Below are 18167 nucleotides of genomic sequence, written 5' to 3' on the forward strand. Positions count from 1 at the left end.
GTTGCAGGGGCTAATATTTATATATATTGGCTGCAGGGACTAATGATATATATCAGCAGTAGGGGCTCTAATATTAATATATGTTGGCAGCAGGGTATAATTTTTATGTATATCGGCAGCAGGGTATAATATAAGTATGTATCCGCAGCAGGGGCTAATATTAATATATATCCACAGCAGGGGTTAATATTAATATATATCGGAAGCAGGGTGTAATATTTATATATATTGTCAGCAGGGTCTAATATTAAAGAATGAAAAATAACTGTCACTTTAGCTGTTATTTTGAAATCATATTTCAATCACGGTCTTTACTTCAAAGTGATAAGTGCATATTATGTACTGTTTTATAATTGGCCCCCCTACTTTGGTCCCTGGCCCCCCATGTGCCCCCCTAAATATGAAAGCTGGAGACGCCACTGCACATATGCCTGGTATTTTCGTTATTTTGGGCACTTACAGGGTTAAACATGAATGATGCAAATCGCTCTTTCTAAACAAGATTTTTTTTCTTCAATGTGGTATGCTGTGTTTTGCCTCAAAAGCGGCCAGAAAAAGAAAAACTGCAAAACAAAAGTATATATTTTTTGAAAGATGACATCCCAAAGTATTTTACTAGAGGCATTTTAACACGTTTTATTCAACCATTTTAGTGTCAGTCTGTCCTAAACACTGCAATAAAATATATATTTTTTCCCCATTTTTAACAAACCCATTCTATCCAAACACAGAATTTCAGTAATTTTTTTCCCTGGTCACATGAAATGACTGAAACAACTTGTGATTTATATTTAGAAACACCCCCAGAGTACAGGAATGCCCTGTATACATGGGTAGGGTATGTCTTTTAGGCACTACGGGTGCACAGTTGGAACATGCGCGTTTCAGTTTTCAAATATAGAATTTTGGCAGATCAGTTTGCAGGGCTCAGGTCTCATTTGAGACACGGTAGACGTCCCATATTAACCCCTTAAAACTCCCTATCTCTGCATATCTCCCTTCATTTCTGTGATCTCTTCAACTGGCCCCATGATTGTATAAGCTTATTTTACACTCTCCATATAAATCTATATGTGATTTCTGTTTATTTGTTGCCACTCAGGCCACTTGAATTTAGGAACGGCATTTTGATATTTCATGATCAGATTTTCTACCAAATTTAGGATTGGTTTTCTGAAGATCTTTTTTTAATTTCTTCTTTTGTGATCAAGTACTCTAAATTAATAATTAATAACAATTTTAATAAACAGTGCATATCAGCTGTTACCAAACCTAAGGGTGCTTCTAGTGAAATAAATAAAATAATAAATTAACGCTAATAATAGATTGTAATATACACATGAAACTGAATTCTTGGTTATTTATTGTCACTTATTTATTGTTGGATATCTAGCAAACCAGCAGCACAGCACTCTCACAGTTCCATGACCTGTCAGTGCATTGTGACATCATAAGTGCCGGTGACATCATGAGTCATTGTGACATCATACGTGTCACCTATAAAGCTGCAAGCCGCTCCCCTTTTCCTTTGGTGAAGTTGGGCACTCGACACTGAAGCAGTTATTCTATAGCGAGCTGAAAGTGTTACTACCAACTACATACAACGATGGAGGAGAAAAGTGAATTGAGCAATGTGGAGGATTGTTGCCTCCTTTCTGGACTTAGGTGGAGTTTAAAGAGATGCTGCCCCAGAAAACTAAGAAAATTTTGTAAAAGAGTAAGATCGGCTTTCATAAACGCTGTAAGGCGGACAAAGAGGAGAGATGAAAGCCCAGAGCACTTGGCCAGAAGAGTACTCAAAAGAAAGAGAGAGAGTACCGGTTCCGAGGAAGAACAATGTAGAGACAGGAAGAGGAGAAGGGGTACTGCTGATGAGAGAGAGGATATCAGCCAGGATCTGGGGCAGCAGGGGGAGCAGAAAGCACCTGAACACCTGGAGCAGCGCATGTGCAGCAGGGGAAAGGTTGCAATAAAAAGACGCAGGAGTCAGATGGAAAGTGATGTTCCTGCTAAAAGATTTAGAAGCCTTCTCCCCATGTCAGTACCATCCTTTACTTTTCATGCACTGCTGGGAAAAGGCAGCTTTGGAAAGGTCATGTTGGCTTCTGTCCCTACCAGAGAATCCCTGGTAGCGGTTAAGATCATTCACAAGAAAGCCATGAAACCTGTGGAAATTATGAAAGAGAGGAGGGTCCTGGAGGTGGCTCGGAACAGCCCATTCCTGTGCCATGGATACGCAGCCTTCCAAACAGAGACCTGCGTACTATTAATCATGGAGTATTTAGCCGGAGGAAGACTAATCACATATCTGAACAGGGTGGGCTCCTTCTCTGAGGCCACCGCTGCCTTTTATTCGGCAGAAATAGTGTGTGCCGTCCAGTTCCTCCACTCTCAGGGAATTATACATCGCGACCTGAAGCCGGACAACATTTTGCTTGATGGAGAGGGCCATGTAAAGATCTGCGATTTTGGTCTTGTTGCCGATGATATTTTTGGAACCGAACAAATCACAGAATATTGCGGCACATTTTTGTACATGGCCCCAGAAATACATCAGAAGCAAGCATACGGTGTTGCCGTGGACTGGTGGTCCTTCGGAGTGGTGCTGTTCCGTATGCTGAATGGAGCTTTCCCTTTTTATGCTAGCAATAGCATCATGTCAGAGATTGATCAAATTGTGTACGGCAGCCCTCAGTACAGCAAAAACCTCAGCAAAAAAGCTGTGGACATCTTGAAACAACTGCTGAAGAAGGATCCTCGGCGTCGCCTCGGCGTGAAAGGAAATATCAGACGGCATCCGTTCTTTCAAACCATCAACTGGGATGACGTAGAGGGCCGACGTTTAACTCCCCCGTACAAGATGGATTTGAGATCAGATCTCCACCTGAACAAACTGCGCAGGATACCATCGGTTCTGCAGACCGCAGAGGACACGTCCTCTCCATCCAGCAGCCGGCATATGTCTGGCTTTTCCTTTATAACACCAGACTGGATGAATTGAGGGATGGACTGCGCCCTGGCCAAGTGACTCAAGATCTCTTGTTTCCAATAACAATAAACCAAGGAAACAAAACATCATTTTGGTTATTGCTTCTTTAACCCCTTAAGGACCGGGCTCATTTTTCGTTTTGTACCCTGTGGGACCGCGGCTGTTTTGACACTTTTGTGGTGCTTGTGTTCAGCTGTAGTTTTCTCCTCACCCATTTAGTGTACCCACATAAGTTATATATTGTTTTTTTCAGGACAAGATGGGCTTTCTTCAGATACCATTATTTTGATCGTATCATCTTATTTACTATAAAAAAAATAAAAAAAACAGGGTGAAAAATTGAAAAAAAACACATTTTATGACTTTTATTTGAAAAATCTTTTACTCACCTAAAAAAGCAAGTAAAAAAACTAGCTAAATAGATTCTACTACTTGTCCTGAGTTTAGAAATACCCAATGTTTTTATGTTTTTTTGCTGTTTTTTGTAAGTTATAGGGCAATAAGTACAAGCAGCGTTTTATGATTTCCAAATCTTTTTTAACAAATCTGGTCAGTCTGCCTCCATCTCCTCTTTGGAACATCTTTGAAGCCGGTTAACTCAATTTAACCCCGTCAAACCATATATTTTTGAAAACTAGACACCCCAGGGTATTCCAAATGCTGTTATTGTAACCCTTTCCATGCACCAATTATACAACTACACTTTGTCAAACTTTGTAATAGTAATTTTTTTTATTTTTTTTTCCACACAAATTGTACTTTAGTTATAGATATACAGGTTCTGGTATATGTCACTATCAAACAACACCCCAATATGTGTTCAGCAGCATCTCCTGAGTACAGCGATACCCCACATGCATGGGTTTGTCAGATTGTTTGGCTGGTAAAAGGCTACTTTTGGGGCATGCGTAATTCAGGTGGTCATTTGGTCATTGTGCCTCCCTCTCCTCTTTGGAATATCTTTGAAGCCGGTTAACTCAATTTAACCCATTCAAACCATATATTTTTGAAAACTAGACACCCCAGGGTATTCCAAATGCTGTTATTTTAACCCTTTCCATGCACCAATTATAGAACTACACTTTGTCAAACTTTGTCATAGTAATTATTTTTTTTTTTTTCACACAAATTGTACTTTAGTTATAGATATACAGGTTCTGGTATATGTCACTGTCAAACAACACCCCAATGTGTGTTCAGGAACATCTCCTGAGTGCAGTGATACCCCACATGCATGGGTTTGTTGGGTTGTTTCAGATTTAAAATGCCACATTTGGGAAGTGCGCTTTTTTTCTCCATTTTGGTCAGTCATTTTGGATAGGTACACTATGCCTTATCTTTGAGCTAGGCCACTCCAATTTACCCCATCAGCCATTTTTTTTATATATTAGACACCCCTTGGGTATTTGAAGTGCTTTTATTTTAACTCTTTGTTGAGATTTTTGAGAAATTTTAGCACTTGCTCAAAATAATAAACTTTATTTTTTAATTTTATTTTATTTTTTTAATACTTTTTTTATATTTTTTTTTACACATTTTGCTGGTACTGGATGGTTCATCTAGTGACATCACTGCATAATTATTTTTAAATGTTAGCACATTTTTTTTTATTTTTTTTTCCATTTTTTATTTTTTTTTATTTTTTTTTTTTGAATATTTTACTAATCACATAGTGATTAGAAAGCTGGGCTCCATTGACTTGCATGGTTGAATGCAGTACCTGTATTCAACCAGCAAGTGGAGCCAGTTCTCTAGAGGGTCTGGAGACCCTCTAGCGAACTTTTTCGTCTTTATTGTTGTAGTTCCCGGGCCGCCGCCATCTTACTTGATGGCGAAGATCACCGGCAGCGGCGGCTGTGACCGCTCTCCGGAGCGGTCACAGCCCACCCAGAGGTAAGTGTTTGGTGTCGCTGGATGCCTCCCGATCGAGGCATTCCAGCGACACCATTTAAGTTTAGGAGGCGATCGTTGATCGCCTCCTAAACGCTTTTAAAACGGGCGTCCGCCGCCATACAATGTATGGCGGCTGTTGACGCCCCGGGGAGGGGCCAGACATGGCCCCCGATGCCGATCTCGGCCTTGCTGAATGCCTCGACATCGAGGCATTGCAGCAAGGCCGTTTAAGCGAAGAAAGTGATCCTTGATCACTTTCTAAGCTTATTTAATTTTTTGACGGTTCAGGACCGTCAAAGGTCATTTAGTGACCTTCTTGTTATGACGGTCCTGAACCGGCAAAGGTCGCGAAGGGGTTAACTCTACGTAACTGTAGATGACAATTTCACAAGGAGCTGTAAGTGGGTGCGTTCTCACAATACATTTTCTGCCTTTGTGACATCATACACCGTGACACATTTCATATAAACAAAAATGTGCGGATAAGAATGTCCCAAATACACCGAAATGTAAATAAATCTACCTTAAATTTCTTGCAATTAACATAATCCATGAGATACTGTATGTAGTAATGGTATGCTTTACACCAGAATAATAATTGATTTAATTATCAGTAAGTAATAATTTTTGGACTTTTAAAATGACATCAATGTGTCATATATTTAATAACCCCGCTCTCAAGTACTAATCTTTCACATTGATCCCCAACAATACCTCCTGTTTCTAGGGATTATTACATTTTCAATCCACTTCCCCCAAATATAAGAATTCATGCCTCCCAGGTGTTTATATAGGGTAAGAGTATTTCATGGGGAATCTTGATTGTTCTTTGCTCTTACTTACACTTAAATGTGTTAAATTGAGCAGAGTTGATTGACAGTTAAATAATGTATTGGGTTAAATGCTACAAAGTGTTTTTTTTTCCAGAAATCTTTTCTGTTTTGACGATTCACATGAATTATACACCCAAACCCACAGCGTTTACACCTGAAATATTACATGGACGTCAGACCCTGAATAAACAAGCAAACAAATGGAACATTTCCACCTGTAAAAACAGAACGGACTGACGTTTACTACAGGTTTCTCCATTTACTTTGAAGAGGAACATTTAATATATATTATACGAATGGTTTGATTTATTTGTCAGCGTGTGATATTTGGTTTAAAGGTACGGAGCAAGTTAATTGCCAGAAAGCGACAAACCCTGTTAAAGAAACGTTCCCTAAAATTGGATTTTTTTACATGGACTTCAATCATTTGAATGCACATAAATTGGAGAGCATATAGTTTAACTGATGGAGTCTCATTTAAGCCTTCCTCCTGTAGTAGCCGTCTCGCACGTGCTCAGTAGCTCTCCCGCGGAGATCACCGAAGCAAAGGAAAATCACATTATAAATATATATATATATATGCTGAGGCATACTCAGGTATGCTTCCTGTTTTCAGCAGACATAAATGAGGAGGAGTTAACATCCTTGTGGATGGAGTCCACGAACATGCATTTTTCACATCCAAAAACGTCAAAAAGCCTTTTTTTATGAAATATATTTATCCGTGTCCCATCAAACACATCGCTTGTTCAGCTCTCGGTGGCTTCCCCATTTTAAACCCACCCTTTGGTCAAGACATGTCTTACCCTACCGAAGAGTGAAAGCAATCAACGTGCCGCTAACTTCATTCTCCCAGGGATGCTGAGCATTAAAGTCCATATCTATCAATGCATTTTAAATATTTCTGTGAATTGTAATTATAATTCCCACCAGTGATGTCATACGGTGTCTGCGCTTCACGGACACAAACCATACATTAAAGCTCCAAACCCCATCTATATCACATACATTATTGGCAGGCGTGTAAAGAATACCAGATGTGGAAGGGAAAGAGCCCATTACTTACTACAGACAGACAGATATTTTGACAATATCAAAATTATATGTTTATAAGAAACACTATTTCTAAATCACAAAAACGGAAATGTATATATATATTATACATGCATAAAGACTGTGTGTGTATAATAATATATTAAACCAATAACAGTAATACTGTAATATTATTAATTATAATTAATACTATTAATAACAGAGCCACAAGAAATTAAAAAAAAAATCCAATCAGGGTGGCTGTGAACGATGATGTCAACTGACCACCTGGTGTGTGTATATATAATAACACAGTATAACCGGCCGGGTAACCCAAGCTCTGTAGGGGGCTTCAGCAGCTGGTGTCCCTCTGGCACTTTGGGGGTTGCCCGCGGACAGGTGACAGCGCTGTTGGGGACCCCTCAGAGCCGCGCACATCGGGCTTACCTCACGGTGACTCGGCCGCTGCACACAGTGACACGTAGCCGGCGGCAGGACGCACTCCTCGCTCACGGCGACACACATCGCAGGTAATGTTGACACAGCGAAGCCATTGCGCAGACACCTCAGCCGAGCCGCAGCCTCTGTGAGAGGCGGACCGAGATCTGAGCCTTCCTATTGGCCGAGCTGCTACGAAAATGGGTAGAACGAGCTCTGTGATTGGCTGGGTCGGACTGTACAGCAGGGTCATTGGTACTGAAACTGTGTGTGGGTGACAGGCTGTGAGGCGGCTGTGCGGTCGCAGGGGTCCTGGGTTGAAAACCCAGCAAAAAGTATTCTTCTGTTACTGTGTTTGCAAAGTACGGCGGGAGAAGCACCGATTAAGAACCCCAGATATCAGAGCAGAATATGGAATGAGCCCCTTATGGTGTGTGAATGTACCCTCTTACCCCGCGAAAAGAATAAACACCCCGAGACTTAACTCCAGACTTAACCAGATCCGTCCATCAACCGTGCCTTTTACTTGTGTGTGATGGGATTGTGAGGCTGTAGGCTAACGTTTCATTTGCCTTAACTGTAATATAGTATAAACGGTCAGCTTATTCAGAACAGTCCCACTGAACACAACTGGCGGTTTGTCGTTGCGTGGGTAGCGCGACCAAGAAGAACCAGGGTGATCGGCCAAGATCCGGGTTGGACGGGCAAACACAAGGTGGCCCTGCCACTTTAAGGCCCGCTGCCGCCTGATGACACCGATGGGTCTTTGCAGCCGGATGCTCATGTAGTGTGTGGTTGGACAGATCCAGCTGCAGCAGCCAATCCGGCGATCTTGTGAGCATAGGCCATCGACGCTCAGTGATCCACGGGGCATTTGTCGGTGTGCCAGATGGCCGGTCCAGGCCTGGCCCATATTGCTCCCGATATATATAGCCGTATGGGTTAGTTACGGGCTATTCTTGAATTCCTTCTTAACGCACCATAACCGCAGAGCTCTCCTCTCGACTAGATGTTTAATGCAATCGCTTGGTATACCCCAAGATGAGCCCACTATATTTACCCCCATGATGGACCTTTTGGAGCAGAGAACCAGTTATCACCATCCTCTACAAGTTTGAAAAGTCGTCTTGGCACCATAGCCACCAAAGGAACAGTCCAATCAGCAGGGACATATCATCAGTTGCTATGGTGATAACACCACTTTTCAGCTGGCCAAGTTTTATACATAACCCCCCATTATTCTTCATCATATTCCTTATTAAATTATATATTCCTTATTAAAATATATATCCGCATATATTTACGGGAAAGCCCCGCCCCCTGTCACACCTCTATCCACACCCCATGAAACAAATATTAACCATATGATAACCACACCAGCAGGTATGGGCTATAGCTATATGTTCATGTACAAGATATTACATTGTGCGTATTGCTATAGCTAATTCTATAACGATCATCATATGTTTATCATTGTATATATATATATATATATATATACTTGTGTATAAATATAACAGAAATATCACATATATATATGTATGAATATTCTATATGTAGCATATCACATGTATGTTAGTATGTACATATAGTCCTTCTCTCTCGCTGACATCATGTTAACCCCTTGCTGTCTGCGCAGAGACATGTTCCTTCCCCCAGTGTAACAGGTTGGCCGCCTGCGCGCGCTGCTCCTTTAAGAAATGCTTCCTGTAGGGGAGAGGCTGGCATGGGGATGGTCACATGACCCGAGTCTTGTGACTGGCCTCGTACAGCAGGGAGCTGAGCACATTTGCAGCCAGTCTCTTGTAGTTTGGGGTTCGCTCTGGGGGGCTGCGAGGAGGCGCACACTGTCCTCTATCATACAGGTGATCCGAGAGGGGCACGGGAGCTGCAGCTCTCCCCGTCAGTCCTGTAAAGTTGGGCGCACGCCCCGGACACAGCGCTCTCCGCTCCGAATTATACAATTCATTGTTAGTGGAGTAACGAACTTAACTGCCCCAGAAGCCCACCTCTGCCACTTACCTCCCAGGGAGACAGGATGGACAACAAGCCCCTCCTGGACCGACCCCCAGCCTACAGCCCGCCGGTGCATGGGGTGTACGAGCACGGGCAGCAAAACTATGGGACTATACCGGGTGCCCCCGCAGCACCTCCCGGATACCACCCTCCTCCTTTACCCTACGCCACTGGCACGGGTGGGTATGCAATAATCACAGTATATAGTCTATGGATATAGTGTGTATATGCGGTGTGTTCTTCACTCGGTTGTTATAATGTGTATATGTATGTATGTGTGTATATGTATGTATGTGTGTGTGTGTATATATATATATATATATATATATATATATGACCTTATGCTATAGTTTTCTTATTGAGGTGTAATTATACTATGAATAATGTATAGATAAGTTTGTTCTTTATTGACCTTTTTTTTTTAAGTCCTCAGTTACCCCAGTTCTGCACTAGTTTTAACAAAGTACTCGGAATACTCTAAAATCCTATACATTGAATGCAGCTCATATATACATACTATAGAATATATCACACTGTAGATGAAACTGGATTGCTCGTTTTTTTGGCACAACGTCAAGGATGAAAATGGCAATATATTAACCAAAATCATAGAGTTTAGTATCTGGGGAAGATAATAAAATATAATAATAACAATAATAAATCACATATAGCTGCTGATGGCCTTTATACTTCTGCTATTTAGTATAGGCAAACGACAGGTTTTGAAATCACCGGGGGGGGGGGGTTAGGTCTCATATATATAATATGAGACCATTCCATCGGTTGCTATGGTAATAAGACCATCCTTCAAACTTTGCACCTGAGTCATTTTAACAGTCCTTGTCTTATTTGTCTCACATTAAACATATTATGTTATGATTGGAATGTCTCTTTTTGGAGAGAACACATTATGGAACCCATTAACACATTTCATAAAGTTATTTATATACCGTATTCTCTTATAGATACGTAATAAAAATATCAATTATGTAACCAATCCCCAAATTATTCTTCACTCATGCTGTGGGAGTTGTTCCTGTGTACAGGATAATATTGGGGGGAGAAAGGGGTTTTAGTACATGAAAGAAAATAAATATCTCCGTATTTCTCATATGAAGTAAAAGAGGTTATTTTTGTTTTTATTTTTACGGTATGCAGCACAATGAAAGGGTCTGGCCTGGGTACAAAGGTGCCGTAACTAAACATTGTTTTTTTCTTCTAAACAATCCCATGTAGGGTACTTTATAATATATAAAAAAAAATATAGAATTTGATGGGCGATCAGACCCATTCGGCCCATTAAGTTGGACTTTAGTCGCCCTTGGGCTCATCTTAGATTCAGAGGCCATCACATGACTGTTTAAATCCCCTTACTGTGTTAACCCCTACCGCTTCTGATGGGAGGCTGTTCCACTTATCTACCTCGGTAAAGTAAAAGGAGTTCTGTCATTTGGAGTCTCTGAAATCTTTGGGAGACGTATAGGGCCGTTTCATCAGTTTAAGACCACTCTTCAAACTTTGCACGGGAGTCACCGTTTATATATACCCCCCATTGTCTTAATAGTGTCATTATTATTATTATTTATTAATAATAAAATTATTTTATTATTATTATTAACCCCTTGACTTTAATCATGAGGACAGTGACAGCCTACATAAGACAGCAGCTCGTCATCGGAAATGTAGGAGACTTCTGTAAATATGCAGTAACCAGATTTAGTTGGGTGAAGAACGCCGATGACCTCTAAACCCCGAATTTGTTTATTTTAATGTCATGTGACCTTTTATGTTAAATATGTTACATAACAAAAAAAAAAAAGAGAAGTCCTAAAATCTTTCCCAACGACGGCCACTGAGCCCCGTTATGGTTGTGATAAAGGGGGGGGCGGGAAGGGAATCTGCACTTTAGCTTTTGTAAAAGTAACACTTTTTTTAATTAATTATCTTTTGACGCTCCACTCTGAAGCCCCCCAACAACCCGTCACGGGAAACCCTCCAACAACCCGTCGGGGAAAGCCCCGGCCTTCCTCTCCCGCAATCTGCCTGATTCAAAGTCCACCAGGAATCTCACGATCTGTACTTCGAGCTGCCCACATGTTTGACGTGGGGGTTATCCTATATCATCATATATGTCGTATGACCTGTCACATGTCGCTCTTTCCCTCTGTGCCATTGATCATTGTGAGCCGGAGTTTACTAGCGGGCAGAGATCAGTCCGGCGATATATGTCGGCTCAGGACACTTGTTTCATTTTGTAGAGTTTGTTATATCATTTTTATTTTTTATTTTTTAGGATTTGTTGCTCCGTCGCAGTCTACCTACCCCAGCACTTACACGATAATCCAACAGCCCGCGGCTACTACTACGTCTGTTGTGGTGGTCGGAGGGTGCCCTGCCTGCAGGTAACAAAAGCATTCATGCAGTTGTATTATCGCCAAAATTTAATTTTCACCAAGAAGAGACAATTCTCCTGTAACTTTGGCGAACGGCCTTCAGGAACTGGGTTCCCACCAGAAACACGGCCTTGAAGCGGAGTCTTAGGGCTCGGTATAGGTCAAGGGTTTCCAACCTGCGGCCCTCCAGCTGCTGCAGGACTACATATCCCATACTCCTCTGCCTGCCCCTTAGCTGAAAGAGCATTATGGGAGATGTAGTCCTGCAGCAGCTGGAGGGCCGCAGGTTGGACACCCCTGGTATAGGTGCTTCCAAGAGTCAAGGTCACCCTGTTTGGGGTATCATTAAGCATTTCATAGGCTAATGTTCCTTGCGTGCTCCCTGGTAATCCGTGTGCCGTGAGATCTGATGCATGTTGAGGAACACACGGGGTCCTCAGGCTGGTCTGTAGACAAACCAACCCCAGGGACTTCATCCACCATATGTTCTCTAATGCCGATGTGTATATATTATATATAAATTATCTCTCAACTACTGCCTATAATGTAAGAACTCTGCAGAAGCAATGCCCAGGCAAGAGATTAGGTTGGATCTTTTCGTGGAAGTAAAAAAAACTCCAAATAATTGGCTAAAAAGGGGTCAATGTGTATGAGCTTCCCAGAGGACCTGCTTCTTGCTCTCCAAAAGACTTACAAATAGGTATTTCCCATAAAATATGTTTTCACGATGAAAATAATAAGATTCATACTTATATTCTCAAGCTGTAACCACACGACTAGCACCGCTTATTATCAGCAGATGATGATGAGATGTACCGCGAGCGGTCACATGACGTGAAATCAAGTTATGGCGTAACGCAGAACAGGAAGAGGACTGTCTTTTTCTTTTTTTTTTTAGCGAGTGAATGATTGGAAGTGTCACATGTTTGCGGTTACAGATTGCTGAATCAAAGTGCATTCAGTGATAAGGAGAAGTACCTCCGAGAGGAGCGGCGTAAAGTGTAGAGCGCACCTCTGGCAAAGCACATTGTACAGCATGCCGAGTATCACAATACATCGTCTAATATACCAAGAGACCACGTTCTGTCCAGAATTACCGCTCCGCGACGACCTTCTTTTAGAATTAGGCCCGTCGCTTGTATAGCGATGGGCTCTGCGTAGGAATGAGTAAATCTCCGATATTTTCGTCTCAGATGGGTATTTTGGAACGTCGCTATAGGATTTGCCGGTTTCATATCATTATGATGCACCTATACTTATATACATCGATCACCCCATAAAATGCATCGATATCCCCGTAAGCGCTTCCTTATTTGTAGGTTTAGTCATTAATAATTTGAATCGCGTTATACTAAGCCAAGAACGAGTAAGGAGGTTAGTTTGTGTTTCAAAAATAAGAAAAAATATGAACAATCCTTTAAGAACCATTTTCTGCTGTAATATATATATATATATATATATATATATATATATATATATATATACATATATACATTTTTTTTTATTATTATTAATTATAAAAGTACCAAATCTGCTTTCTGGCAACCACGTATGCGGTTTCCTTAACTCATTTCCTTAACGGAGAATTGATTCATGTTGTGTGCTTTTGTTGCGCAATAAAATCCATTTTAAAAGTTAAATTTTGTCACTATTTGTACATCTTGGATTACGCAGATAATAATTTCAATGAATCCTGCGTGTTCTGCACAGTTTTTAATGTTTTTTAATGTCTTGTTCCCCACAGGGTGGGTGTTTTGGAGGACTCGTTTACCTGTCTGGGATTATTTTGTGCCATATTCTTCTTTCCCCTCGGGATCCTGTTCTGCTTCATGTTACGGCAGCGGAGATGTCCCAACTGCGGGGCTACTTTTGGCTAAGAGGAGAGGGTGAAATCGTGGCTCGGGGCGATTTATACCGTACGCTTCAGTTTTCTCCTGTAAATCTCATTCAGTGCACAATCCTTCTCTTTGATTAAATAGCATATTTGTATCGGGTGCGTTATTACATTCTTTTTATATATGAATATAATTTTCTTTCCGCATGGGGGAAATCTCTGTGCCATAGATGAATAGGGGGCTGCGAAGCCCCCCACATATTGGTGCCTTTTCAGACTGCAACAAAATTTCCTCTATATAAAGAAGACGCTGGGCCCTTGATTTAGTTGATCCGTGTCTTATAGCACCACTTCGGGGGGGGGGGGGTTCTTATACAGTAAGCACTGTGAAAATATTAAGCGATCATTCTAAAGAACAAATATTTTTCCCTGTATACGTTATACATATTAAAACCACTGTCACTATGTACAAAGTAAGTATAGCTTTGTGTCTTTTTGTATGTATATTAACCTGTATCGTTTCAGGTGTTGAAAGAGATAATTCCCGTTCCGGTAATACCTTTTGCTTGTGTTGTCTGTGTAATAAAGTTTTGTCGTTTTGATTTACGGACATTTAAATAGCCAGATTGGCTCACGTGGCTTTACTACGGATAGGGGTGCGATTGGTACAAGCCGGTCACCGATTACCGCGGGTTACTTTGTTTCTTTTACAAGTTCTATCAGTTTCCGGTACATTCGGCTTAAACAAAAGTGAAATCTCATTGTTGATTTACTTCCTTATTCATAAATTTCCTCCGTCGTTTTGGCGACGAGCGGTTTCGTTTATGTAAAGTAGCAGTCGATACCATATCCTGTACTGAATGTGAAAGTAAATGGAGCCTCTGCCGTCCGTGTTATAAGACAGTCATATTTGGGAATAAAACTCCAGATATTTGCAAAACTACAATTCCCATGATGCTTTGTTCGCATAGGGCCTGCAACTCAATAATGTTCTATGAAAGAACGCACAATTCCAAATGAATATATTATGTTTATCGTCTGTAAAATCATTTCAAATATATTTTTATTCTTCCAGTTTTGATCAGTTTATAATCGGCCAATGCCATTGGTTGCTATGGAGATTTTGCGCCTTTTTGTACATAATCCTAAATATTTAATCAAAAGAAAATGATGTGGGTGTTCTGTACTTTAAAAAGTTTGCTTACAACTTACTATATATAGTAAAAATGCAGCATGAGCTAAAAAAAACATTCTTCATTTTAATAATTACTGTTTTTGCACACCCTTGATCAGGAACAGAGCCAACTCAAACCTCCATAATGTCCCTCGTTCGCAGCCCAAAGTCGCTATAATGTCTATCAACAGCAGAAAAAAATTAAATAAAAACATCTGTTTGAACTTAAAACTAGAGGCTTAGATTTAATGGTGGATAGGTGGAACAGCCACCCAGCAGAAGTGGTAGAGGTTAATACAGCGAGGGAATTTAATCATGAGTGGGATAGGAATAAAGCTATCCTGGATCGAAGTCCAAGGACGGATTAAGGTTTGAGTCTTTACAGCAAAACTAAAGGGCAGACTGGATGGTTCCTATTCGTGTGTTATTTTAGCGTGTTACTTTAGCGTGTTAAATGTGACTGCTGTTAAAGTAGAGAATTCCTGCCTTAAGCACTTAAGTAGCAAACCATTTACTGAATACGAGCTAAAGCAAGTACATGCTTATACAGACGGGGTGACTTAAAACACGCTACGGCCAAAGTTCTTACCTGCTTGGGTAGAAGCTGCAGCTCCGTCTCCTCCATGACTCGAAGCAGCCAATCAGTGACAAAGTAAAAGGCTCCCGGTGAGATCAATGGTAGTGTGTTCTGCACATGCGCATGGATGGACTTTTTAGTCCCCCTGCAGCTTTTGCCGGGCGGACTAGCAGCGAGTATACCGTGTGCCAGGGTATGCGTCGAACACATTTACAGCTCGGAAAAAGCTGGAGGGGGCCGAGGGGGCCAATCCGTATGGGGGGATTCTGCATGCATTTGCAAAGAGGAACACCACAAAATAGGGAGCTCTGGGCAATCACATGCAATGCCGCCTTCTACCGCATGCCCCCGCGCCATTTCCAATAGTGGGAGCGAGATAATGATACAGATGTCGTAGGGTATGGGAGTTATCCTTTTAGCCCATAAAAAAGTAGATTTTTGGCTTTGATCAGAAAAGTGTGTGTTTAGGGCCAAACATCCTTCAGTTCTAATCGCATATGAACCCGTTAGTTTAAGCTGGACAAGTGGTCCTTCTAACTCCAAACAGGCAGCGGGAAAGTCTACTCGTGTGCTTAGGAATTTGTATTATTTCTGGTTACTCACTTTACCGAAAAACAAACAAAATGCAGTGAATTCGACTTAAAGGCTGCATCGATTCTGCCTCGAAGCTTAAAAACGAAACGCCACGGAGCAGAATAGAAACGTTGTTATTCCAGAGCTCTCGTTTTTAATGCACGTTAAATAAATACATGGGTTTTATTCCGCTTAGGTTCCTTCACGTAGGATGATCTCGGCCCTGTTACAAGAGGACATGTTCATCTTCAGAGGAACAGATACCTTTCATTTGTAATCATCAAACGGTTTGTATCGTGTTAGCCGTGGAAAAACAGGGAAAAAAGTGGAGGTAAAGGATACCGTTTATTGGCTGAGTTTTATTGCGAGCTTTCAAGACCAAGTTGTCGGGTCCCTTCCTCCTTCCTAATGCCTGAAGAAGGGACCTGACATCTAGTGTTGAAGGCCGACAACTTGGCCTTGAAAGCTCACAATAAAACTCTGTTAGCCAATAAATGGTATCATTTTAACTCCACTTTTTTCCAACTTTAATTTGGGGATTCCTTAAAGGGACTTTGTTCCCCACAAACCAGGCAGTGATTTAATAACACCGGTTACCTAGCCATCATCTGCCTCCTGGATTCATGGATTCCATTCATGAACCTACTCAGTCACAGTCATCAGGTGTCATCAGTCCGTTTTCCTATCTTTAGAAGGTTCGATCCCCCTGCACCCTTCCTGGTACAGAGAGGAGGCCTGTTATACAGGCTGGGAAGGGACCTTCTTCATCAAAGATGATCCATATTTTCCGGTGCCGGCCACCTGCATGCCAGCATAGGAAACATCGGGTGATAGTCCCATCTACCAGCTCAGCTCCATGGACGCTGCCTAGGCAGGGCTCGTTTAAACTGCTTATTGCTTCTTTTACACACTATTCAGTCTTAAATGTAGGGAGGGTATATATTTTTCTTGAAAAAAATAATAAAAAAAATTCATGATTGTTTCTTTAAATAAAAAAATCACATCACAAATGAAAAAACAAAACAAAACAGAAAACATCAACTTTAAAAAAAAAATTGGTGAACCCACATATATGATAAAGAAAGATCAGAGCCTGCTTTTATATGAGAATATTTATTTATCCTAGAGATCTATAACCTGGAATTGTCTGATTTAAACCAAAGAAATATATATTCCTTTATGGTCACAGTTTTAGGCATATACACATATATATATCATTTTATATAAAGGCATCTCGCGTTTAAGTAACATAATCAAATAACTTAACCAGAATGCTTCTTCTCTGCGTGTGGAAGAACGAAACGCTCGATGAATACATGGTGGTGATGTCGCCACAGAAAAAAAAAAAAAAAAAAAAAAATACATTTTTTGCAAGGAAAAATCTTTGAGGAGGAAAAAAAAGCTTAAATAAATACATGTTATTGTAGGCTGGTTTATTGATTGGTCGAAAAGTTGATTACGGATGTCAGTAAGCCTTCACACTTCCGCTTAATAGACAGGCTGGACAAAAACCTACCAAGAAAAACCAGTGGCCTGAAATCTAACCAAATAATATTAAAAAATATATATATTTGCACCCGCAAGAGATTCTAACGATACGGCAATCGGTTACGAGGCAGAAGAAAGGATGATTTCTCGTCATCTTTCAACGGGGTTCCGCAGCAGCTACCGGCTTCACCGCTCAATATAGAGGACTACGTACAAAAAAATCTCGCTTACCTGGGAGATACTTCCTCCTACAATAAAACAATTCCTTACCCTGACTCCAAATCGAAAATAATTTATATATATCTTTTTTAAATTGGTCTTAAGAAAAATTCTACTTGAAAACATTTTTTTTTAAGTTTTTTTTCACAAATTAAAAATAATTAAAAAACAAATTAAAAAAATAAAAGGGTCGGCGGTTGAATTGCAGATTTTTTTTTTTTGCCTTTTATTTCCGTGGTTCATTTTGCAAAATATCTTATTCCTACTTAGAAAGAGAACTGAACGCTAGAAAATAACTATTAGGTCAAAAATGGAAAAAAATTGAGCAGAGTTCATTGGTGAGAAACGATTTGTGTGCAAAGGATCGCCAATCAACGCTTCAGTCCATGTAATATGGCTTTTCCAGGTCCTGCTCGGGTCTTTAGTTTTCAGCTGAAATTATTGCAAAATCAAAAAAAAATTAAATTATAGTACACCGCGTAGGAGGCTTAAAATAATTACAAAAAATAATAATAGTTAAATTAGGCGGGACTTTTCATCGAATGATTGGTGCCGAGCGATCGTTTGTTACGGTTGGTCGTAGCTTGACGGTAGCAAACGGATTTTCCCCACTGAAACAGAAACAAAGTTTAGGTTAACAAAAAAAACTAATACATACATTATTGATTCAGAAATATAAAGATCAAATTTAAAATTTCCTTAAAAACC

The 18167-nt window shown here is 40.6% G+C and overlaps 3 protein-coding genes across 5 annotated transcripts in view; 1 reads left to right on the forward strand and 2 right to left on the reverse strand.

The window, feature by feature from the left end:
- The window catches only part of TECPR1 (tectonin beta-propeller repeat containing 1), a 28729-nt gene extending 21395 nt beyond the window's left edge, over positions 1-7334 (reverse strand). The window contains exon 1 of the mRNA XM_053471474.1: positions 7195-7334. The gene's annotated coding sequence lies outside the window, so the exon portion shown is untranslated. The remainder of the gene's footprint in view (positions 1-7194) is intronic.
- A 1598-nt stretch (positions 7335-8932) lies between these two features.
- On the forward strand, positions 8933-14050 carry BRI3 (brain protein I3). The gene is made up of 3 exons (XM_053471487.1): positions 8933-9380; positions 11495-11603; positions 13339-14050. Exons 1-3 carry the CDS (start codon positions 9224-9226, stop codon positions 13469-13471), a joined length of 399 nt encoding a protein of 132 aa, XP_053327462.1. The 5' UTR covers positions 8933-9223; the 3' UTR covers positions 13472-14050.
- A 3306-nt stretch (positions 14051-17356) lies between these two features.
- The window catches only part of BAIAP2L1 (BAR/IMD domain containing adaptor protein 2 like 1), a 40140-nt gene continuing 39329 nt past the window's right edge, over positions 17357-18167 (reverse strand). For all 3 annotated transcript variants that reach the window (XM_053471423.1, XM_053471420.1, XM_053471422.1), the window contains exon 14: positions 17357-18070. In XM_053471423.1, coding sequence (XP_053327398.1) covers positions 17995-18070 — 76 coding nt within the window. In that variant the 3' untranslated portion in view covers positions 17357-17994. The remainder of the gene's footprint in view (positions 18071-18167) is intronic.

This window comes from Spea bombifrons, chromosome 7 (genome assembly GCF_027358695.1).
Source record: "Spea bombifrons isolate aSpeBom1 chromosome 7, aSpeBom1.2.pri, whole genome shotgun sequence".
Lineage (NCBI taxonomy): Eukaryota > Metazoa > Chordata > Amphibia > Anura > Pelobatidae > Spea > Spea bombifrons.